Source organism: Oryctolagus cuniculus, chromosome 7 (assembly GCF_051225735.1).
Source record: "Oryctolagus cuniculus isolate XC-2025 breed Fujian yellow rabbit chromosome 7, ASM5122573v1, whole genome shotgun sequence".
Classification (NCBI taxonomy): domain Eukaryota; kingdom Metazoa; phylum Chordata; class Mammalia; order Lagomorpha; family Leporidae; genus Oryctolagus; species Oryctolagus cuniculus.
In genome coordinates, this window is record NC_142873.1 from 29,951,018 (window position 1) to 29,977,059 (window position 26,042).

At 40.1% G+C, this 26,042-nt stretch overlaps 1 protein-coding gene across 11 annotated transcripts in view; it reads left to right on the top strand.

Annotated features, from left to right (window-relative positions):
* The window catches only part of NME7 (NME/NM23 family member 7), a 248,143-nt gene that overhangs the window by 133,011 nt on the left and 89,090 nt on the right, over positions 1–26,042 (top strand). Inside the window, exon 11 of one of the 11 annotated variants that reach the window (XM_089299604.1) lies at positions 970–1,667. The exons of the other annotated variants lie outside the window; for them this stretch is intronic. Coding sequence (XP_089155730.1) covers positions 970–1,002 — 33 coding nt within the window. The 3' untranslated portion in view covers positions 1,003–1,667. Of the gene's footprint in view, positions 1–969; positions 1,668–26,042 lie in introns of those variants that run through there. 11 annotated transcript variants of the gene reach the window in all.

A 26,042-nucleotide genomic window follows, 5' to 3' on the forward strand; every position in this document is an offset into this window, starting at 1 on the left:
TCCATATCATTTGAATCCCATATGTATGAAATAGGAATTCCTAAGATGTAGTTTAATTTTGATTATGCTGAATTATTCCTTTGATGCAACTAGAGTGAACTAAATTGAAAGACATTAAAAACAGAGGCTCGGGGCCGGCGCCATAGCGCAGTAGGTTAATCCTCCACCTGCGGTGCCAACATCCTTATGGGCACCAGTTCTAGTCCTGGCTGCTCCTCTTCCAATCCAGCTCTCTGCTGTGGCTTGGGAAGGCAGTGGAGGATGGCCCAAGTGCTAGGGCCCCTGCACCTGTGTGGGAGACCTGGAAGAAGTACCTGGCTCCTGGCTTCGGATAGCGCAGCTCTGGCCCTTGGGAGTGAACCAACAGATTGAAAATCTTTCTTTCTGTCTCTCCCTCTCACTGTCTATAATTCTACCTCTCAAATAAATAAATAAAACCCTTAAAAAAAAAAAAAACCGAGGCTCTAGAAATAGAAAGGAGCAGAGGTGATGACATCAGTAGAGAAAGTCACCAGGACCTACTTTATATCTTTTCAGGGGGAAAGAAAAATAGATGCGGTTACAGAAGAGTGCTGATTCCAATAGGATTAGGATGCAGTTGTAGAGGGTGTTGGACGAAAGCCCTGGTGAGGCTGTGTGTTTACTGAATACTAGTCAAAAGAATTTAGAAAGAGTGATTTTGGTGGCTAGCTAAGTAAGTAGAACTTGGGTTTTTTTTTTTTTCATTTTTAACATTTTTATGTTCTCACTTCTGAAGATGGGCAAGAGAGTATTTTGTTTAATTTTTTATGATAATTAAAATTGTAAATGATCACCTGACTCAACAAATGGGTAATTCAAAAGATGCAAGCTGGCAAAAAGGAATAAGTTTGTGTTTTTTTTTTAAGATTTATTATATTTATTTGAAAGAGTTACAGAGAGAGGTAGAGACAGAGAGAGAGGTCTTTCATCTGCTGATTCACTCCCCAGATGGCCGCAACAGCTGGAGCTGCGCCGATCTGAAGCCAGGAACCAGGAGCTTCCTCCGGGTCTCCCATGTGGGTGCAGGGGCCCAACAACTTGGGCCATCTTCTACTGCTATCCCAGGCCATAGCAGAGAGCTGGGTCAGAAGAGGAGCAGCCAGGACTAGAAGCGGTACCCATATGGGATGCTGGTGCTTCAGGCCAGGGCATTAGCCCACTGTGCCACAATGCTGGCCCCCTTTTTTTAATTTTATTATTTATTCACTGTTTAATGTGGAAGTGTTTGTGGGTATAAAGCAGCCTTGAAGAGCTTAAAGTCTACACAAGGACAGCTATCAGTAACCATTTTCTGTCTACTGTGGCAATTGCATTGTTTGATATCTGCAATTTGAGAGCCCAGAATTACAACAGTTAGCTTAGCCTGGGCTGGGTGACAAGCGTGAGGAGAGACATTCGTTGCAGAAGAACACCATTTCATCTTTGATGTCTGTGCTACTGGCAGATCCTTCCTTTTTGTGGTCTCCTACTTAGAAGAAAACACTCAACTGTGTGTGATCAAAATGTCTTCCATTCTTTCTAGAAGTGGTGCTGAAAGAGATCCATCATCAGGGTGGGGGGGATATTAGAGTTTCAACTTTTATTTTACTCTCTGAAAAGAATGAAAAAGCTTAGGTTTTAATAAAATATAATGTATGGACTGATAAGAGTACATTTATATAGCATGTTCTATACATATTTGATGCAATTAGGTTTACTGGATTGAGTGGAAAAAAATCACACATTTCTTTACAATTAGTGTTGTATTCACTCAGTGCATAACTATTTATGGAAAAATAAATCCATTTAGACAGAAAACTTATTTCAGATTTGCCTCTGGAAGAAGTTTTCATGCTATTTTGGAAATGCAATTGTCTTCATCACTGTGTAGAAAGTTGTGGTAAACTTGGAAGGGGAAAGCTCAGGAGCTGATGTCTATTAGATCTGTCATCTACTTGACATGTGGTCATTCCTTTGTCTACTGAAGACCCTGGAACCCTGATCATGTTCTTTCTCTTCATCCAAATTTCTACCGTCATCCTGGGCAGAAGAAAGACTCTTTCTGTCATTCATTTTTAATCATTCTGCTTTGCAGTTTTCTTCCACAGCTGACATCCAGAGGAGAGCCATTTTTGCAAACTTAATCCCTAGTATAGTAGTGTCTGTCATGGTTTTCTGGTTCTCTGGGACTCTTGATCCTTTTCACAGGCACCTTTGATTTGACTAAGACCTTCAGGATGTCACCCCTCCCTTTTCTAGTGTTTGCTAACACTTCCTAACTTCTTTCTCTAGTCTCCCTAGATTCTATTGTTCATTCCATGTTTCATCTGCTTTTGCTTCTCTCTAATTTTTATGCACATGTACATACATACACACACATGTGCGCTTAAGTATATTTCAGAGTTTTAAGACCGTCAGCCGGCGCCGTGGCTCAATAGGCTAATCCTCCACCTTGCGGCGCCGGCACACCGGGTTCTAGTCCCGGTTGGGGCGCCGGATTCTGTCCCGGTTGCCCCTCTTCCAGGCCAGCTCTCTGCTATGGCCAGGGAGTGCAGTGGAGGATGGCCCAGGTGCTTGGGCCCTGCACCCCATGGGAGACCAGGAAAAGCACCTGGCTCCTGGCTCCTGCCAGGATCAGTGCGGTGCGCCGGCTGCAGCGGCGGCCATTGGAGGGTGAACCAACGGCAAAGGAAGACCTTTCTCTCTCTGTCTCTCTCTCTCACTGTCCACTCTGCCTGTCAAAAAAAAAAAAAAAAAAAAAAAAGACCGTCGAGCTTTTAATTGTTTTCAGTGTATTGCCCCAATGCAAGAAAATCCTCCATGACAGGAAGCCAGAAGTCCCTCCACTAATTTCCATGTTAATCATTCTTTGTTCTCCTCCTATCTCTTACTTATTAGTAATCTATCTTGATTCTCCTTGGCAAGAGTCCCTTTCTTTATGTGTCCTATAAGTTAAGGTGTTCTGAAGGTGTCATTCCTTATGTCTCTCCAAATTCTGTCGGCTCTCTCTGGATGAAACTACTAATATTAATATACTAGCATATTACCTACCAATTAGTATGCCGATGATTAAAATCCATGCCTCCAGCCTAGATTTCTCTTGTGTGTTTCATGTGCCCCCCAGAACTCAGTATTTCCCAACCCTCTCATGTTTTCCTGTCCTTAAGAACGTCATTCTATCTGGAAACCATGAACTCATTTGAAACTCTCTTCTCTCCATATCCCAGCTCAACTATTAATGTCTCAAGTCCTGTAACATGCTCCTTTACATCTGAGTGTCTATCCCTAAAATGGTAATTGTCAGGTAGCTAAATTAAGTTCATGAGGTGGGAGCCATACCTCCCCCACTCCATGTAATCTTATCCACCCACCTGTCAATTAGATGACCCCTTTCCCAGGAAGTACTTCCCCTTACCTGGGACCTGGGGCTGTACCACACATGCACTTCTGTTTTTAAGCTCAAAAAGAGCTGGGTAAAATGAAAGTGCTTTGTCTCCACGTGCACCCAAAGAAAACCTGGTATGAAAATCACTCTCATTAGTTTTCCTGGCCTAATGTCCCTAAATAAAGCCCATATGTGTGTGTATGTGTGTGTGTGTACTGTTTTCCTCATTTTGTAAATAAACATTATCACATTGCATGTCATATTTGCACTTGTATTTAGAATGATTCTCAAAGTAAAAGGCAAGAGTTTGGAAGAGAAATTAGGCCCAACCTAGCCCGCAACATCTCTATCTGCATCCCCAGTGCTGCTTAGTTTATCGTTTATCCTCACCATTTCTCTTATCTCTGAAATTTTTCTCACGCTTGCAGTGTCTTACCCCTCATATTGCATCTTCTGCATTCCTGAGACCACGCTGTCTAAAGTGTAGAGAGTTTGTACTCCTCAGCTGCAAGCTCCGAACAGCTCCCTATTTCTTACAACCGACCTTCACCTGCCACTAGAAGGTGTTCAAAGTCCTCCATGATACAGCTCCGTACTACTTCTGGCCTCCTAAGTTCCTGCTTTTTTTTTTTTGACAGGCAGAGTGGATAGTAAGAGAGAGACAGAGAAAGGTCTTCCTTTTGCCGTTGGTTCACCCTCCAATGGCCACCGCGGCCGGCGCACCATGTTGATGCGAAGGCAGGAGCCAGGTGCTTCTCCTGGTCTCCCATGGGGTGCAGGGCCCAAGGACTTGGGCCATCCTCCACTGCACTCCCTAGCCACAGCAGAGAGCTGGCCTGGAAGAGGGGCAACCGGGGCAGAATCCGGTGCCCGACCGGGATTAGAACCCGGTGTGCCGGCGCCGCAGGCAGAGGATTAGCCTAGTGAGCCGCGGCGCCAGCCAATTCCTGCATATTTTTGCCTCTGCACTGCCCTCTACAATTACATTTTCCCCTCCCTAGTATCAAATTGTTTGTTCTTATTAAACCAGTGTTTTTCGTCATTCTCTCTCTGCACCTCCATTTCTGTGTGTGAGAGATGTCCTCAACTATAGAGATTTTGTCCAAGCACTTGGAAATTATTTCTTGGCCCCGCCTCCCTCAGACAGAATTGGCTGTTGATTCTTTTGTGCCCTCACTGACTCTATATATAATATTCTCACATCACCTAAGACACTTATTCATACACTACCCAGCCCTTCAAAATCTGCCTTTAAAATCCTGTTTCATTCATCTCAGTATTCCTTGCACAGAGTGGGGTACCTGGAATATGGAAAATACTTGATAAATAATTGGTGGTAGAGTAAATGAATGGAAGAATACGTGTGGAATCACATTCCAGACAAATGAGTAGATTTTCAGGAGCAGAATATAGTCTCATTGTTTTTTACAGAATACCCAGAATTTCCTCAGGCACTTAGAATGACTCTTATCTTTACTCAAAGTGAGACCAGAAGGCATTGAAGAGCTTGGGCAACATAGAGACTTTAAAAGCATCATTGTGTGCTTTTTGTAGCTATTAGAAATGAGATTGCTTTCTTGGCTTCTTTATCAGAGAATCTGCCTTATTTTTGCTAAGATTTATTTAGTTATTTGAAAGGCAAGAGTTACAGAGAGAGAGAGAAAGAAGAGACAGAGAGTGAGAGCTCTTCCATCCACTGGTTGACTCCCCAAATAGCCACAACAGCTGAAGTTGGGCCAATCTGAAGCCAGGATCCAGGAGCTTCTTCTGGGTCTCCCACATGGGTGCAAGGGCCCAAGCAACTTTCCACTGCTTTTCCAGGCATATTATCAGGGAACTGGATCAGAATTGGAGCTGCTGGGACTTGAACTGGTTCTAATATGGAATGCCAGTGCCCCAGGTGCAGCTTTACCCAGCATGCCACAGTGCTAGCCCCGCCATATGTTTTCAGTCCTCATTTTGTGATATGATATAATCTGTAAAATTTAAATATCTATAAAAATGTATAAATGAATATCCAAAGAATTACCCAGGAAATGTAGAAGAATAGACACCCACACACGAGGGCAGCTTGGCATGAGAAGTGTGAGATGTGACAGCCCAAGAAGCATGAAGAAAGTCAGTCTTGGACAGACAACACAGTGTAGGGTTGCATAGCCCAAAATGGTTGAAGATAGTTGTCTCAGGGAAGTGTAGACAGGCTTGGGTTGTCAGATTCTGAGAAAAGAGAGAAGGGGATGTACAGCCAGGTTTTAGCCTGGCATTGGGAGTTGCAATCTGAGATGTCAACACTCACACTTAGAGGCACCCTGGACCTTGAAACTGGAGGAAGATATGACCTGGGATGTTAGCCTGATTGGCACAACAAAGGCAGTCACATGGGAGCTGTGTTCTATCAGGATATCAAAGCCTGTGTGGCATGAGAAGAGCATCTTCATGGGGAAAACGTATGGCAGAGTTTGGCTATATATGGTGGAATTGACAACAAGAGCCGATTTCTTTTAGAGAAGTCATGTATACAGACAAAATGAAAAAGCTAGAATGAATTTTGTGGGTTTTTTTGTGGGAGATTGGTGGGGGGAGGTCCTCCATCCACTGGTTCACTCCCCAAATAGCCACAGTGGCCGGAGCTGAGCCAATCCAAGGCCAGGAACCAGGAGCTTCTTCTGGGTCCCCGTCGTGGATGCAGGGGCCCAAGCACTTGGGCCATCCTCTGCTGCTTTCCCAGGCACATTAGCAGGGAGCTTGATTGGAAAGTAGAGCAACCAGGACTTGAACCAGAACCTAAATGGGATCACAGCACTGCAGGCCGAGGCTTTAACCCACTGCACCACAGTGCTGTCTCCAAATTTTGTGGTTTTGAATTAGAATTGGGAAAGTGATATGACTCCACAGCTTTCAATATACAGATTAAATGTGCACATTTATATGTGGATGCATGTATTTCTGAACATGTATTTCTTGGTAATGAATATACTTGGCTTCCAGGGCTTAGTCTCTCAATACCACTTCCCATGAGAAGAAATGAAGCTCCTTGGGGAAATAAAATGGCAAATTCCTGGGCTGGGGCACAGAAAGCACAAGATGATCTTGGAATTTGTTATTATGTCAGAGTGATGTTGGACACAGAAGCCATTTTTGTAGGGACTTCGGCTAGTCCAATCAGAAGCAATGTGAACATCAAAAGAAATAATGATGCCCACAGATTACAATCCATTCACTAAAATAGGGAACCATGACTCCAGGTAAATATAAATGAATTACTAACATTTTGATTAAAAATGTGATATACATAGTTTGAAAATTTCTCCACACAAAATGATTATGTTATAAAAGGAAAAAAGATTAACATTACAGAGGTGAACATTAACAAACATTAAACAATAACAGTGATCAAAGTGAACATCATAGGTTGTGGGAAAATCATGTCATGTATCACATGATTGGATAAAATGAAAATAATATAACATCATTTATTTTATATTCCTGCCAAATACTTATAACTGAATTCTGTTTTATAGAAATATTAAATATGCCCCTGGCCTCTATCTGTGTCAAGGTCAGGAAGGCAAAGAGATCAAAAAACTTGTTCTAAACCAAAAATTACTCAAGAGGCATGATAGCTAAATGCACCATGTGATTCTGAATACTGAATGCTTATCTGAATACTGTGACTGAAAAAGAATTCTTTGGCCCTAAGGACATTATTGCAATAGTTGGTAAAACTTCACTGAGGCCTAAGTATGAAGATTGTATTATTGTTACATAAGAGATTTATATACTGGTAGGAAATATACACTGTAATATTTGGAGGTAATGGAGCATCAGGTTTTTGAATGAGTCATAGCACAAAAAAATTCTCTGTAATCTATTTGTCCTTTCCTTCAAATTTATTATTGTCTCAAAGCAAAACTTAAAATATAGGGTCCTAAAACTTAAAAATGAGCAAATAAAATATCATTGTCTCTTAAGTCAAGGCCAACCGCACTGAAAAATGTGACAGAAGTAGATTATGTTCCTTGTGTTCTTCCTTCCCTCTTCTCAACCCCAGGAACTCAGTCCCAGACCTCCTCTGCTTTCTCAGCAGAATAAAGGTCTGGTAAATTCAGCCTCACTGAGATTACACTCAATTAATGTTATAACTCCCCAGAGGTTTCCCTTTTCCTTTTTAGACAGAATACATTATTCTCTTAAAAAAAAAAAAAAAAAAAAAAGAGTGATTTTAGGCCCCAGGAATCTAAGGAGAGAACCTAACTGAGGGAACTTTTTAGCTATCCTTCAATCATTCATGCATCTTTAAATATTTGAGTGCTTTCCATGTGCCAGGCAATATTCTATACACTGAAGGTAACAGAAAACAAAACAGATTGAGAGGTCAGAAGGGAGAGACAGAATCTCATTATGGAGCACTGAGCTTCCATTCTAGTTTAGGACAAATAGTAAACGAAGAGTAGAATGCATTGCATTTCATGTGGTTAAATGATGAACAAGGAAGAGGACAGCAGTTACATAGATTAATGTGAGATTTAAGAAAACAAGGAATAAAAGAGACACCCGTGCCAATTTGGGGGTGAAGAGCAGCCTAGGCAGAGAGAACAACCAATGCAAAGGCCCTGGGAGTGGGAGTGGAGCTTTCTCAAAGTAATCCAGGAACCGCTTAATGAGCAAGGTAGGACATAAGGCCAGGGGGAAGACTTACAGGACAAATCTAACGGGCTCTTAGAATGACTCTCCTTTCACTGTAAATGAGATCATAAAGCATTGAAGAGTTTGGGAAAAGTAGAGAGGATTTGACTTTAAAAGGATCATTGTGTGCTTTTTGTAGCTATTAGAATAACTATTAGAAATGAGATTGTGGGGCCGGCGACGTGACTCACTTGGTTAATCTTCTGCCTGCAGTGCCGGCATCCCAAATGGGTGCCAGGTTCTAGTCCCCATTGCTCCTCTTCCAGTCCAGCTTTCTTCTGGGGCCAGGGAGTGCAGTGGAGGATGGCCCAAGTGCTTGGGCCCCTGCACCCGCGTGGGAGACCAGGAGGAAGCACGTTGCTCCTAGCTTCGGATCCGCAAAGCACACTGGCTGTAGCGGCCATTTGGGGGATGAACCAACGGAAGGAAGACCTTTCTCTCTGTCTCTTTCTCTCTCACTGTCTAACTCCACCAGTCAAATAAAAAAAAAAAAAAGAAAAAAAAAGAAATGAGATTGCTTTCTTGGGCTTCTTTTTTTTTTTTTTTCAGATAATTTACTATTGGTCTATAAGAATACTACTAAATTTTCTGTGTTGGCTTTTCATTCTGCAGCTTTGCTGAATTCATTTATAAGTTTTTTTTTTTTTTTTTTTTTTTTTTGACAGGCAGAGTGGACAGTGAGAGAGAGAGACAGAGAGAAAGGTCTTCCCTTTGCCGTTGGTTCACCCTCCAATGGCCGCCGCGGCCAGCGCACCGCGCTGATCCGAAGGCAGGAGCCAGGTACTTCTCCTGGTCTCCCATGGGGTGCAGGGCCCAAGCACTTGGGCCATCCTCCACTGCACTCCCTGGCCACGGCAGAGAGCTGGCCTGGAAGAGGGGCAACCGGGACAGAATCCGGCGCCCCAACCGGGACTAGAACCCAGTGTGCCGGTGCCGCAAGGCGGAGGATTAGCCTGTTGAGCCGTGGCGCCGGCCTATAAGTTCTAATAGTTTGCTGGTGTAGTCATCTGAAAATTGTGACAATTTGTGTTTAACTTTCTCCTTTCAAGTTTGGGTGCCCTTTCTTTCTCATTTAATTGCTCTAACTAGGACTTCTAGTACTGTATTAAATAAAAGTATGGAAAGTGCACATCCTTGTCTTGTTCCAGATCTTAGAAAGCCTTCACCCTTTCCCCATTTAATATAATATTAATTGTTGCTTTGTTATCTATGGCCTTTTTACGTTGAGATACAACATTCCTTCTTTACCTAATTTATTTAGAGTTTCTGTCATGAGGGGATATTAAATTTTATCAATAGCTTTTCTTTAACTATTGAGATGATTATATTGTATAATTTAAAAATTAATATATAATAAACATTTTAAAAATAAAATAAAAGAACATTGTGACTGACATGTTAAGAGTAGTCTAAAGGAAGACAAGGATGGAAATTTTAATTCAGGCATAAAAGATTTTAACTTGGACCATGATAGTAGTAATAAACATGGTGAGAGTATTCAGGTGTTGTTTGCCATGGTGCTCATCTTTTGCCTTTCTTTATCTCTAGTGGATGAGTAGATGAAGGTTAAATTGATGAAAGGAGATAAGAGATATGCAAATCCTTAGTTCTAGGGTACAGAAATAGGATGAAAAGAATTCTGTGTACTATGTTTCATTTTATTCTGTTGATGAAGACAAGTAGAACACAGATCCATGTTCCTTCCTGTTAATTCAGTGCATGACAACAATGGAAGAAGTCATTTATCCTTCACCAGATAACAGGCATATCTACAGATTAAAGTAGGTCAAGAATTCCTGTTACTAGAGTTTACTGAGGAAAAACTTTAGTGTTGTATACTCTTAGAATAACCATACATTCTCACCAATTTGTCTACGATTGTCACAGGTTTTCACTGAAAGATCAGCATCCTGAAAAATTCTTCAATGCCAGGCAAACTGGAACAGTTGATCATTGTAAATACATTACCTCATTATTACATTTCTCTTAAAAATAAACTATACCTAAGGTTTAACTACTCACTCATCTCAAAATAAATTTTAAATGGATGTGTTATTAACTTATAAAAGTTCAGAAGTATATAATCTACATGCACCCATACCTAGAAAAGGTCAGTTAGATTTAATTTTTAATCGATGTTCTCATTTACTCTTTCAGTTACCCTTGAACTAGAATTTAGTTAAGTAAGAGTATTAAATAGTGACTCAGTTCCCAAAACAGCAAATGGAGTTAAACGTTTAAAGTGTAAAGGTGGGAATAACGTGCAGAACTGCAATATAAGGAAGGATTTAAAGTTATGATTTGTAAAAATTTTTCATAAAGGATAAGAAAAAAAATGCTGTGAAAATGGGGAAAACTATCTCAGAAAGATCCCTTTAACCTTCCTTATGTCAACTCTTTAGCTTCTTCATTCTGTAAGTATTGGAACACATTTCAGAATGGGAAACTTAGAGTAAACATCAATTTGTTTATTTCAGTTGTTATTCTTTATTCATAAGTTCAGGCATTTATTGGTGAACTGCCTTACCTGGGAATCAAAGATGAGTTGAGACCCTCAAGAAGCTCTCAGCCTACCAAGAGAATCAAGCAGATAAATCTCAACCTGCTGGGCCCAGCCTCGTGGTGCAGCAGGCTGAGCTGCCGCCTCCAGTGCCAGCGTCCCATATGAGCACCAGTTCAAGTCCTGGTTGCTTCACTTCTAATCCAGCTCAAGGGAACCAAGTAGGATCCAACCAGAACTACATAAATCCCTTCCGTGGGCAGTGCCCCAGTGACCTAAAGACCTTTCATTAGGTCCTTCCTCTTAAAGGTTCTACTACCCCTTAATAATGCTACCTTGGAACCAAGCTTCTAATCAATGGAACTTTGGGGGACATGCTCAAACCATATTCATACAGTAGCATAAATTATTCTACATTAAAAATGATTAGGAATTGAATAGTAAGGGATAAGAGGGAAGAAAGAAATCATGCCAGCATCAGAGGCTCAGGCCTGGGGAAAGAGACCAAGTCTAGAGACTGAGAGGGCAGAGGAATTTTAAGAATTTGAGTTCTAAAACTGAAATCTAAGATATTTGAATTTCTGGGGTCTCAGTCTTCTTTGTCTTCCCAAAACTTCAGTAAATCTTGCGTGTTTAAAACCTGTGTGTGGTGATAACATGGTTAGAAAAGGAAAGTATAAACCATGGTATGTGTACCACTCCTGCTGGTGCTTGGAGAAGAAAGCAGCATCACCCTGTAACGTTTAGTTCCGTTTGATGCAGTGGTATGTGAGGAGGTAAACACTGAATCTGCCACCAGTACAAGGAACTACACCATGGAATTGACTCAGGTGCCTAGAAGGTATACAAACAGGAAAGGCAGAAAACAAATTATCCCTTTTTGCAGCTGGTATGCTTCTATACCGATAAGGGAACCAAATGACTCCACCAAGATACTATTAGAATGATACCTGAATTCAGTAAAGTTTCAGGATGCACAACACTCAAATTTCAGCAGCATTTTTATATACCAACAATGATCTAGCTGAGAATTTATAAAAGCAATTCATTCACAATAGTTACAAAAGAAAATTAAATACCTTGGAATAAATTTAACCAAGGATGTGAAAGGCCATTACAATGAAAAATACAAGACACTAAAAAAGAAAATAAAAATATGCACATTAAAAAAATGGAAAGGCCTCCCATGTTCCTGGTTTGGAATAATTAATATTATCAAAATGTCCATATTATCCAAAATGATTTACAGGTTCCATTCAATCTCCATCAAAATACCAATGACATTCTTTACATAATTAGAAAAAAAAATCCTGCAATTCACACAGAAAACCTCAAATAGCCAAAGCACTCATGAGCAATAAAAATAAAATGTAGGCATCACAATACCAGATTTCAAGACATACTATAGATCCATTATAAGTAAAGCAACTTTAAAATAGATACATAGGCCAATGGAACAAAATAGAAATAGGAACCCCAGAAAAAAATCTACGCACTCAAAACCAACTTATCTTTGACAGCTAAAAACACTCCCTTGAGAAAAGACAGTTTCTTCAATAAATGGTGTCCAGAAAACTGGATTTCTGCATGCAGAAGACTGAAACAATACCCCTACCCAGCATTATATACAAAATTAAGAATGTATCAAAGTTCTAAATGTGGGGCCGGTGCTGTGGCATAGTGGGTAAGGCTACTGCCTGTGGTGCTAACATCCAGTATGGGCGCCTGTTCGAGTCCCAGCTGCTCCACTTCCTATCCAACTCCCTGCTATGGCCTGGGAAAGCAGTGGAAGATGGCCCATGTCCTTGGCCCCCTGCACCAATGTGGGAGACCAGGAAGAGGCTCCTGGGTCCTGGCTTTGTATTGGTGCAGCTCCAGCAATTGCGACCATCTGGGGAGTGAACCAGCAGACGGAAGACCTCTTTCTTTCTCTCTGCCTCTCCTTTTCTTTCTGTGTAACTCTGACTTTCAAATAAATAAATAAATCTTAAAAAAAAAGTTCTAAATGTAAAACCTGAAGCTATGAAATGATTAAAGGAAAATACAGGAGACACACTTCAAGACATGGACATATGGGCCCGGCGCCGTGGCTCACTTGGCTAATCCTCTGTCTGCGGCGCCGGCATCCCATATGTGCACCGGGTTCTAGTCCCGGTTGCTCCTCTTCCAGTCCAGCTCTCTGCTGTGGCCGGAGGGCAGTGGAGGACGACCCGAGTGCTTGGGCCCCTGCATCCACATGGGGGACCAGGAGGAGGCACCTGGCTCCTGGCTTCGGATCGGCGCAGCACTGGCTGTAGCGGCCACTTGAGGGGTGAACCAACGGAAGGAAGACCTTTCTCTCTGTCTCTCTCTCACTGTCTATAACTCTACCTTTCAAATAAATAAATAAATAAATCTTTATAAAAAAAAGACATGGACATAACGTATTTTTATGGGTTTTTTTTGTTTTGTTTTTTAAAGATTTTATTTATTTGAAAGAGTTTCACAGAGAGAGGAAAGGCAGAGAGAAAGAGATGAGGTCTTCCATCCGCTGGTTCACTCCCCAGTTGGCTGCGATGGTCGGAGCTGCGCTGATCAGGAGCCAGGAGCTTCTTCCGGGTCTTCCACGTGGGTGCAGGGTCCCAAGGACTTAGGCCATCTTCCACTGCTTTCCCAGGCCATAGCAGAGAACTGGATCAGAAGTAGAGCAGTTGGGACGTGAACCGGCGTCCATTTGGGATGCTGGCACTGCAGTCAGCAGCTTTACCCGCTACGCCACAGCTGACCCCCCGTATTTTTGGATAAGACCTAAAAGCACAAGCAACGAGAGCAAAAACAGACACATGGGATTATTTCTAACTGAGAAGTGCACAGCAAAAGAAATGATCAACAGAGTAAACAGGCAACTGACAAAATGGGAGAAAATGTTTACAAACTGTATAACTCAAGAAATTCAACAACAAAAATAAGCAACCCAGTTCAGAAATGGGCAGAGGATCTGACTATACATTTTTCAAAAGAAGAAATTCAAGTGGCCAATACATGAAAAATGCTCAGGATAACTAGCCGTTAGGGAAATGCAAGTAAAAACCACAATGAGGAATCATGTCAAGTTAGAATTGCTGTTTATTGCTATTCTAATACATTGTTAGTGGGAATGCAAATTAGTGCAGCCATTATAGAAATAATATAGTGATTCTTAAGAAACTAAAGATAGGCCTGCGCTGCAGCTCACTAGGCTAATCCTCCACCTTGCGGCGCTGGCACATCGGGTTCTAGTCCCGGTCCGGGCACCGGATTCTGTCCCGGTTGCCCCTCTTCCAGGCCAGCTCTCTGCTGTGGCCAGGGAGTGCACTGAAGGATGGCCCAAGTACTTGGGCCCTGCACCCCATGGGAGACCAGGATAAGTACCTGGCTCCTGCCATCGGATCAGCATGATGCGCCCGCCGCAGTGCGCTGGCCGCGGCGGCCATTGGAGGGTGAACCAATGGCAAAGGAAGACCTTTCTCTCTGTCTCTCTCTCTCACTGTCCACTCTGCCTGTCAAAAAAAAAAAAAAGAAACTAAAGATAGATCTACCATATGACCCAGCTATCCTACTTCTAGGAATATATAAAGAGGAAATGAAGTCAGCATTTGAAAGAGATACCTGGGGGCCAGCATTCTGGCTCATTTGTAAAGATGTAGCCTGCCATTCAGCTATCTCATCTGAGTTCTCGTTCATGGCCTGGCTGCTCCACTTCTGATCCAGCTGCCTGCTAATATGCCTGGGAAAGCAGCAGAAGTTGGCCCAATTGGGCCCTTGCTCCATATATGGGATACCCAGAAGAAACTCTGGCTTCGGCCTGGCCCGGCCCCAACCTGGGCATTGCTGCCATTTGGCGAGTTAAAGTGGTTGGAAGATTCTCTCTCTCTTTTCCTCTTTCCCTCTGTCTCCCTCTCTCTCCCTCTCTCCGTCTCTGCCTTTCAAATAAATAAATGTATTAAAAAATTTAAGAAATAAATTCAGTCCCATGTGTATTGCAGAACTATTCATAGCATCAAAGATATGGAATCAGTGAACAAAGGAAATGTGGTATATATATATGTGTGTATACACACACATGGAATATTACTCAGCTATAAAAACAATGCATTCTTGATATTTACAACAAACTAGATCAAACTGGAAATCATTCTGCTAAGTGGCTAAATCAGACACAGAAAGACAAACACCACATGTTTTCTTTCATTTTTGGAAGTTTATATATATATAGCTAGATAGATATGCATGTATATACTAAATGTATTAAAAACGTGTGTATATATTTTACTATATATATATACTCAAAATGTGTAGAAGCATATTGTTTGGTATACAGGTATTTATAAATGTTATCTTCAGTGAATTAACCTACCCCTTACATAATAACATATATGCTTATTTCATCATTTTCTAATCTGTCTCATAAATCCCATGTTAGGTGATATTAATATACCTACCCCTATAGTATAGTAGAGTATACATATAGTGTTTATATATGAAGCCAATGTGACAAAATGTTAAAAACTGGTAAATTTATGTGTACTCACTGAACTCTTCCTTATACTTTATTATTTGAAATATTTTAAAATAAAAAGAAAAAATGCACATTGCATTCCTATTTTAGTAAACATATATCAAAGAAAAAGCTAGAGGATACTTTACTTTCTTTGACTTTTTTTATCATGTGACTTTGTTTTAAGATTTATTTATTTATTTGAAAGTCAGAGTTACACACAGAGAGAAGGAGAGGCAAAGAAAGAGAGAGAGAGAGAGAGAGAGGTCTTCCATCCGATGGTTCACTCCCCAACCGGCTGCAATGGCTGGAGCTGAGCCAATCTGAAGCCAGGAGCCAGGAGCTTCTTCCAGGTCTCCCACGTGGGTGCAGGGACCCAAGGACTTGGGCCATCTTCTACTGCTATCCCAGGCCATAGCAGAGAGCTGGATCAGAAGCTGAGCAACCAGGATAGGAACTGGCGCCCATATGGGATGCCGGCACTGCAGGCGACAGGTTTTTTTTTTATGCCACAGCGCCAGCCCCTTATGAGACTTCTTATCCTAGTGATACATAAGTTCTCAGATTGATGGAATCTTGATGGAAGAGGAGGGCCAAATAGACAGAATAGGTTTCACATTTTGGATGGTTTTAAGCTAACCCTATGTAAAACAAATAAAATAACACACTGTTGGGTTCAGCCCTGTAGCTTAATGGCTAAAGCTAACACCTGCAGTGTCGGCATCCCATATGGACACCTGCTCAAGTCTCAACTCTTCCACTTTGATTCAGCTATCTGCATCTGGCCCAGAAAGCAGTAGAAGATGGCCCAAGTCCTTGGGACCCTGCACCCATATGGGAGACCCAGAAGAAGCCCTTAGCTCCTGCTTTCGGTTTGTCCCAGCTCTGGTCGTTGTGGCCATTTGGGGAATGAACCAACAGATGGAAGCCCTCTCTTTTACACACACTTTCTTTCTCTCTCTCTCTCTCTGTCTCTGCCTCTCTGTACCTCTGCCTTTCAGATAAATAAACCTTTAAAAATAAATAAATAAAATACGCACTGCATATGTGGTAGAATACATTTGAAATTGTCTAATAGCTACGTTAAAATAACTAAATGGAAAAGTGGCATTAATTTGAACAGTGTATTTTATTTAATTCAATTATTCAAAATATTTCAAGGATATAATAAATATAAAATTGTTAATCAAGTATTTCATAATCTTTTTTTTTGTTCTAAGTCTTTGAAATCTAGCTTTCATTTTACATTTGGAAAACATCTCCATTTGAGCTAGCCATATTTCAAGTGCTTTCTAGCCACATGTGGCCACTGTTGGTGCACGTTGTTGGTGCAGTTCTAGGCCATCCTGCAGAACTTGTTTATAAATATAGAAAACCTCGCCATTGTCTGAGATTACTGGCAAGCTGCACTTGGAACAAGTGTTTGTGTTAGAAGCCGGCGCCGTGGCTCACTAGGCTAATCCTCCACCTTGCAGCGCCGGCACATCGGGTTCTAGTCCCGGTTGCCCCTCTTCCAGGCCAGCTCTCTGCTGTGGCCAGGGAGTGCAGTGGAGGATGGCCCAAGTACTTGGGCCCTGCACCCCATGGGAGACCAGGATAAGTACCTGGCTCCTGCCATCGGATCAGCGTGATGCGCCCGCTGCAGTGCGCTGGCCGCGGCGGCCATTGGAGGGTGAACCAATGGCAAAGGAAGACCTTTCTCTCTGTCTCTCTCTCTCACTGTCCACTCTGCCTGTCAAAAAACAAACAAACAAACAAGTGTTTGTGTTAGAATAAGTTTGTTCTAAGCTGCATTTGGAACAAAGTATCATATTGCTTAGTTTGATTACTTGGTTTATATTTCACTCAGTATTTAATCATTTTTCAACTTAATTGAGGGTAATTGACAAATATAATTATAGAAATTTAAGATGTATCATATGATGATTTCACAAGTTTAAATATTTTGAAATGATTACCATAGTCAATTTAGTTGAGATATCCATCTACTTACAGTTAATGATTCTTTTGTGCATTGTAGGACAATTTAAGTACTCCCTAGCAGATTTCATGAGCCTTCGTCTACACTACTCTATTTTTTTTAACTATTATCACATTATACATTAGCACTTATTCATCTTATACCTGTAAGTTTATAACCTTTAACCATTATCTAGTCATTTCCTGCGTTGCTCAAGCCCTGGCAGCTACTATTCCAATCCCACTTTCTTTAAGTTCATTTTTTAGATTGCACATATAAATGACATCAGACAATATTTGTCTTTCTTTGTCTAATGTATTCCACTTAGCATAATGCCCTCTAGGTTCATTCACATTGACACAAATGACAAGATTTCTCTCTTTTTGTGGCTAATATTCCATATTTTTATAAGTACACCCCACATTTTCTCTATCCATTCATGTCCATGAATACTTGGTTGCTTCCATGTCTCCGGTGCTGTGAATAACAAACAGTACAGTGAACATGGGGAAGCAGATATCTCTTTGAGATTCTGATTTCATTTCCTGCAGAAAGTATCTAGAAATTCCATTGCTGGATTATCTTTTTGGGGAACTACCAAGTATTTTTCAATTTATATTTCCCAAAGAGTTCCTTTTTATTTATTTATTTATTTATTTTGACAGGCAGAGTGGACAGTGAGAGAGAGAGACAGAGAGAAAGGTCTTCCTTTTGCCGTTGGTTCACCCTCCAATGGCCGCCGCGGCTGGTGCACCGCGCTGCTCCAAAGGCAGGAGCCGGGCCGGCGCTGCGGCTCACTAGGCTAATCCTCCGCCTTGCGGCGCCGGCACACTGGGTTCTAGTCTCGGTTGGGGCGCCAGATTCTGTCCCCGTTGCCCCTCTTCCAGGCCAGCTCTCTGCTGTGGCCAGGGAGTGCAGTGGAGGATGGCCCAAGTCCTTGGGCCCTGCACCCCATGGGAGACCAGGATAAGTACCTGGCTCCTGCCATCGGATCAGCGCCGTGTGCCCACCGTAGCGCACCGGCCGCGGCAGCCATTGGAGGGTAAACCAATGGCAAAGGAAGACCTTTCTCTCTGTCTCTCTCTCTCACTGTCCACTCTGCCTGTAAAAAAAAAAAAAAAGGCAGGAGCCAGGTGCTTCTCCTGGTCTCCCATGGGGTGCAGGGCCCAAGCACTTGGGTCATCCTCCACTGCCCTCCCGGGCCACAGCAGAGGGCTGGCCTGGAAGAGGGGCAACCGGGACAGAATCTGGCGCCCCGACCGGGACTAGAACCCAGTGTGCCAGTGCCGCTAGGCGGAGGATTAGCCTATTGAGCCGTGGCGCCGGCCCTTTTTAATTTTTAATACATTCACTAACCTAACCTTTGTTATCTCTTGTCCTTCTGATAATAACCATCCTAAAAGCATAAGATGATTATCTCATTGTGGTTTTAATTTGCATTTATGTGATAATTAGTGAAGTTGAGTACCATTTCATATACCTGCTAAGTTTTTAGCTATTGAGTTGTATGTGTACCTCTTATATTCTGGATATTAATCCTGATCAGATATGTGGTTCGCAAGTGTTTTCTTCCCCATTTGTATGTTGCGTTTTCATTTTGTTGATATTTCCTTTGTTGTGCAGAGTTTTTTGTTTGTTATAGCCCCATTTGTTTTTGTTCTTGTGGTCTGTGCTTTTGCTGGTTTACCCAAAAAATGACTGCCAAGACAAATGTCAAGGAATTTTTACTCTATTTTTTTTAGTTTTATCATTTTAAGTCTTACATTTAAACTTTTAATACATTTCAAGTTAATTTTGATAAGTGGTCTAAGAAAGGAGATTTTTTTTTCTTTTGAATGTGGGATCTCTTTTTTCTAATACTATTTATTGAACAGACTACTTTTCTCTCATGTGCACTTTGGACTGTGTTGTATATTAATAGCTTGTATATGCTTGGTTTTATTTCTGGGATCTGAATTCTGTCCTAGTGGTCTGTGTATCTGGGCATATACCAATATGATGGTGATTTGAATCCTAGGGCTTTTTGTAATAGAGCTTGAAATCAAGAAGTGTGGTGTTTTGAACTTTGTTCTTTCAAATATTTCCTTGGCTAATTGTGGTCTTTCAAGGTTCCATATGAATTTCATATTTTTCTGTTTCCATAAAAAATATCTTTAGAACTTTAGTAAATATTGAACCTGGAGATTCCTTTGAGAAATAAAGGTATTTTAACATTGATTCTTCTAAGCCATTAACATAGTATATCATCTCATTTATTTGTGTCTTCTTCAGTATCCTTCATCAGTGTCTGATAGCTTATGTCAAAGATTTCTGTGATGAAAATTACAAAGCTTAAAAAAAGAGATAGAAAAGGACACCAAAAAATGGAAAAAATTTCCATGTTCATGCATTGGAAGGATCAATATCATCAAAACGTCCATACTACCAAAAGCAATTTACAGATTTAATGCAATCCCAATCAAAATACCAATGACAGTCTTCACAGATCTAGAAAACATGATGCTAAAATTCATAAGGAAACAAAAGAGACCCCCAAATAGCTAAAGCAATCTTATACAACAAAAACAAAACCATAGGCATTACAAATACCAGGTTTAAAGACATACCAGAGGGCAGCTATAATCAAAACATCCTGGTACTGGCACAACAGACTTGGATACCAATGGAATAGAATAGAAAATCCAAAAATCAATCCATGCATCTACAACCAACTTATCTTTGACAAAGGAACAAAATCTATTCCTGGAGCAAGGACAATCTCTTTAACAAATGGTACTGGGGAAACTGGATCTCCATATGCAGAAGTATAAAGCAAGACCCCTGTGTTACACCTTATACAAAAATCCACTCAAAATTAATCAAAGACCTAAATCTACAACCAGATACCATCAAATCAGTACAGAACATTTGGGAAACTGCAAGACATTGGCATAGGCAAAGACTTCTTGGAAAAGACCCCAGAAGCACAGGCAATCAAAACCAAAATGGACAAATGGGATTACATCAAGCTGAGAAGCTTGTGCACTGTAAAGGAAACACCCAGCAAAATGAAGAGGCAACCGACAGAATGGGAGAAAGTATTTGCAAACTACGCAACTCATCAAGGGGTGACATCCAGAATCTAAAAAGCACAAAAAACTCAACAACAGCAAAACAAACAATCCAGTTAAGAAATGGGCAAAAGACTTGAAAAGGCATTTTTCAAAAAAAGAAATCCAAATGGTACAAAAAAATGAAAAAATGCTCAGAATCACTAGCCATCTAGGAAATGCAAATCAAAACCACAGTGAGATTTCACCTCACCAGTTAGAATGGCTGTCAGATAGTAATCAACAAATAACAAATGCTTTTAAAGATATGGGGAAACATGTACCCCATAACATGTACCACTGTTGGTAAGAATGTAAACTGGGCCGGCACCGCGGCTCACTAGGCTAATCCTCTGCCTTGCGGCACCAGCACACCGGGTTCTAGTCCCGGCTGGGGCACCGCATTCTGTCATGGTTGCCCCTCTTCCAGGCCAGCTCTCTGCTGTGGCCCGGGAGTGCAGTGGAGGATGGTCCAAGTGCTTGGGCCCTGCACCCGCATGGGAGACCAGGAGAAGCACCTGGCAGCCACTGGAGGGTGAACCAACAGTAAAGGAAGACCTTTCTCTCTGTCTCTCTCTCTGTCACTGTCCATTCTGCCTGTCAAAAATAAAAATAAAAAATAAAAAAAAGAATATAAACTGGTGGAGCCACTGTGGAAGACAGTATGAAGATACCTCAGAAATCTGAATATAGCCACCCCACTCTGGGGAATTTACCCAAACAAAAAGAAACCAACATACTAAAGAGTAATTTTTACCCCCATTTATTGCACCTCAATTCACAATACCTAAGATATAGAGTCAACACAGATGTCCATCAGCTATTGATTGGATAAAGAAATTATGGCTTATATACACTGTGGAATCCTATACAGCAGTAAAAAAAATATATATATATACGAAATCCTGCCATTGCAACAAAATGGAGGCAACTGGAAATCCTTATACTTAGTGAAATAAGCCAGTCCCAAAAAGCCAAATACCATACTGTTGTCCCTGATCTGTGGTGACTAATAGAGCACCCAAAGATTAATCTATAGGATTGAAATAGACATTTTGAGATGCGATGTTTTTTTTTTAAGATTTATTTATTTATTTGAAAGTCAGAGTTACACAGAGAGAGAAGAGGCAGAGAGAAAGAGAGAGGTCTTCAGTCTGATAGTTCACTCCCCAGATGGCCACAACAGCCAGAGCTGTGCCAATCTGAAGCCAGGAGCCAGGAACTTCTTCCAGGTCTCCCATGTGGGTGCAGGGGCCAAAGGACTTGGGCCATCTTTTGCTGCCTTCCCAGGCCATAACAGAGAGCTGTATTGGAAGAGGAGCAGCCAGGACTAGAACTGGCACCCATTTGGGATGCCAGCGCTTCAGGCCAGAGCGTTAACCCTCTGCGCCACAGCGTCAGCCCCAAGATGCAGTGATTTTTAACAGCTTTTTTCTTGACTGTGGAGGAACAGTGTTTTTCTTTTTCTTTTTTTTCCTTGAAACTATTTGTTGAACTCTTTACTTAGCATAGGATTAATCTTGTGAGTGTAATTTAACTGAAAATAGATCTTTATAAAAAATAAGAATGGGAATGTGAGAGGGAGAAGGAAGAAGGGTAGGTGCATGGGCAGGAGGGAGGGAAGAGTAGGAAGTATCACTATAGTCCTGAAGCAGTATATACATGAAATTTGTGTACCTTAAATAAAATTTTTAAAAGAAGTCTGATTGTTTTCAGGATATAGATCTTTCATCCCCTTGATTAAATTTATTCCTAAGTATTTTGTTGTTTTTAATGCTCCTAAAATGGATTTATTTTGCAGATCATTCATTATTAATAGATAGAAACACAATTGATTTGTGAATATTGAATTTACATCTTGCACCTTTACTGAATTTGTTTATCTGTTCTAATTGCCTTTTGGTGGAGTCTTGAGTGCTTCTATATATAAAAATCTGGTCATCTGCAAACAGAGAAGACAGTAGTTATGTTCTATAAAGTCACTGTTAACACTGAATTCCAGAATACTCAGTTAATTCTTCTAGGGGAAAATCAGGGTTAGATTCCTGTGAGCCTCTAGTCAGAACAAATATATTGAAAAAGTGATCAGCACAAAACCATATTTTATGTGTGATTCTGTTTAAAGATAAATTATTTAATATATGTTGCTGATTGGGTAATATTAAACTCATGGCCAGCATCACTGTAACTCATGCCTGAATAATGTATTTTCATATCACAGCAGTCTTGCATTTAGTACTCCAGGCAACACTGCAATACTATGCTGGGAGATCATTTTAAATGGTGAAATTACCAACAAAAAGCCCAAAAAGGTGTCACTAGATAGACTGTAAATAAGACATTTGTTTTAAGCATGAGATTTAAGAGAAGGCAAAATGTCACTTTGTTCAACTTTAGTCAGGATCTTTCACATTGAATGACTCAATTTTTTCTCATCTAAACGTACCTACCAGTGACCATAACATGCTGTTAGTATTGATTTGAGGCTTACAAATAAATTTTAGCAACTAAGTAAAATCACGAATACAGAATCCATGAACAATGAAGATCAATCATATTTTCTGCATATTTAATAATGAGCTTGAATGACTCATAATGAAAATAATTTGGAAAATAAATAGCAATTTTTCCTTAATATAATATTCTGACTACACAAAATTTCTATTGGAGAGTTAATATCTAAAAGCAGTTTAATACAATTAGCTTGAGAAAATTCCAATTAACACATATTGAAAAATACTTACATTTCAGAATAACTATTGGTCTTGGCTTTCTTTTCATTTTATCGTTAAATAACACTCAGCCCAAAAAGTTGTCAGAAATAACTCCACGAATATAAAAATTTGAAATAATGTGACCCAGTGGAGTAATAGAAAAATGATTAGCATTAAACTACTGAATAAAATAATGTTTCAAAATATTTTCTGTGAAAAGTAAAACAAAGCTTTATTCAAATATAATATTACTGAGGCAACAACAATATTTTCCTTAAAAGACAAGATATATTTCAAATTTGCAGGTCAGAGATTTTACATATTCTTTTCTGTGAAGTGTGGATTTTTCAAGTAAATTAACTTAGAGTGAAAATATTTTCTCTATATATCTGTTGTTCTTGTTGCCCCAACAATTAAGTATCAGGACTGAGATTCAGAACTAGATTGTTACTCCCAGTTCATGCCTTTAACCATTACATTATACTATTTTTACATATCTATGAGACCTGATCATAATATTACCAGGGTATAAAACGTGCAAATTTCATGACTCTTAAAAATTAGAAAAGGAGTATTTCTGTAAAGTTTTAAAACTGGAGAGTGCACAATGTTTTCCTGGGTGGTTCAGCTGTAGCTTCATTCCAAACCAACACAATAATTGACAGTGTTTTCTTCACAGTACATGAGGAAAAATAGAAGAAAATGCAATAATTGGATGAAAGAAAAAGAAACTTTACATCAGCCTCATAGATATGACATATGTGTATGTATTTAAATACATATATTATGTCTTTGATCTTAAATAACTTGAAGATCTCGAAGAACTGATGATCTATGAGGAATTCAATAAACCAGGGTTAGGAATATGAGATAGTCCCATCAGCTACAGGAAACCTGGAAGTCTTCCTTAAGCTTGCCTTGCAGGAAATTGGGAAGCCCTGTGGGACAAGAGGAATTAGGGAGAAATAGCAAGGAAGAGTGATTGGGCCAACTTAGCTGGTAATAATTGTTCAGTGTGTGATTCTCTAAGGGTATCATGGTGTCCTTTGATCACAGAACCTCCTCTCCTAGCCCTCTTTCTTTTTCCCTAATTGCATTGTGATTATAACATAGCAGAGAAATTCTTTCTATAGTAACGTACAGTTCTTGTTTTGGGAATTACACTCTTTTATTCTGATGTAATAGGTAGAGTTTTTGGATACATAGATATATAGATATTAAGAATAGCCTTTATATTTCTATCTATGTATAGAATATTTTCCTGAACAAATAAACTACTATAGGAGAAATATCTAAGTAGTTAACTTAGAACATAGTTCTCTTTATATGTGAACAAATGTTTGAATCCCCAGGGGGCACCAAAGCTTCTGATATAGGAACCCTTTGTCAGGTGATCTCATGAAATTCTAAAGTATAATGGTGGTTACCAGAGGCTGAGACTGGAACAGGGGATGAGGGATAAGGAAAGGTAGATTAATGTGTATTAAGCTACAGCTAAGTAGGTAGGAGTAAAAAGTTCTGGAATTCTCTTGCATAGTTGAATGACTATAGAAAATATTCATGTATTATATATTGCTGTATTTTAGAAAAACACAAAACACTGGAAGATAGGATTTGAGATGTTTTTACCACAAAGAAATATAACATTTTGGGGAGACAGAAATATTTACTTTGGATTGGACATTAGACAATGTATACATTTATTGAAATGTCACATAGTACACCATAAATGTGTGAAGTTTTTATATCAAAAATGTTTTAAATAAAATTACTTTGCCACAGTGGTGTTTATTATTATATCCCTTGAGAATCCAGCATTGGAAACCTCTAGATTTGTCCATACATTTCAGGAATGGAGCCATCAATCTCATGCAACCAACAGTAATTATAACACTAACTAACTTACATGTGTGTCTGTGTGTATGTGTGTGTGTGTATGCATGATGTAGTGGGAAATATCGAAAATTACCTTAGTGAATAAAATGTCCCAAGATTCCCTATTTTATAGAATTAAGGTAAGCTAGGCCGGCGCTGTGGCTCAATAGGTTAATCCTCTGCCTGTGGCGCCGGCACATTGGGTTCTAGTTAGTCCCGGTCGGGGCGCCGGATTCTGTCCCAGTTGCTCCGCTTCCAGTCCAGCTCTCTGCTGTGGCCCGGGAGTGCAGTGGAGGATGACCCAAGTACTTGGGCCCTGCACCCACATGGGAGACCAGGAGAAGCACCTGGCTCCTGGCTTTGGATCAGCACGGTGCACTGGCCATGGTGTGCTCGCCGCAGCGGCCATTGAGGGGTGAACCAACGGAAAAAGGAAGACCTTTCTCTCTGTCTCTCTCTCACTGTCCACTCTGCCTATCAAAATAAATAAATAAATAAAAAATAAGAATTAAGGTAAGCTAGAAATTTCACATTAAGAGATTTTTGTCACTTTAACCTCCATTTTTCTACAGGTTGAGATTTACTTTGTCTCATTCATCTAACATCATTGAGTATTGTGTGGGATATTCAGGATTGGACATGATAGACATTGGCTCTGCCCATGTGGAATGTATAGTTATTGAGGACTACAATGATTAAGCAAATGATTACACAAATATGTATATATTGCAACTGTATTCAGTACTTTAAAAATATATCAAATTTTATAGGATACGGCAAAAGCAATGTTGAGGGACGTTTATAGCAATTGGTGCCTACATGAAGAAATTGGAAAAGTACCAAATGAACTATCAATGCATCTGAAGGATGTAGAAAAACAACAACAAACCAAACCCAAAATTAGTAGGAGGAAAGAAATAATTAAAATTTTGAGAAGGAATACACAAAATTGAGACCAAAAAATACAAAACATAGGTGAAATGAAATTTTTTGAAAAAATAAACAAAATTGATAAACTATTGGCCCTACTAACAAAAAAGAAAGACTCAAATCAATAAAATTAGACAAAAAAGGAAATACCAGATACCACAGAAATAAAAAGAATTATAAGGAATTACCACAAAGAGCTGTATGCCAACCAATTGGGAAACCCAGAAGAAATGGATAGATTCCTAGACACATACAGTCTACCAAATTGAGTCATGAAGACATAGAAAACATATAGATACCAATAACCAAGATAGAAATTGAATCAGTAATAAAGACACTCTCAACAAAGAAAAGCCCAGGACCAGATGGATTAACTGCTGAATTTTA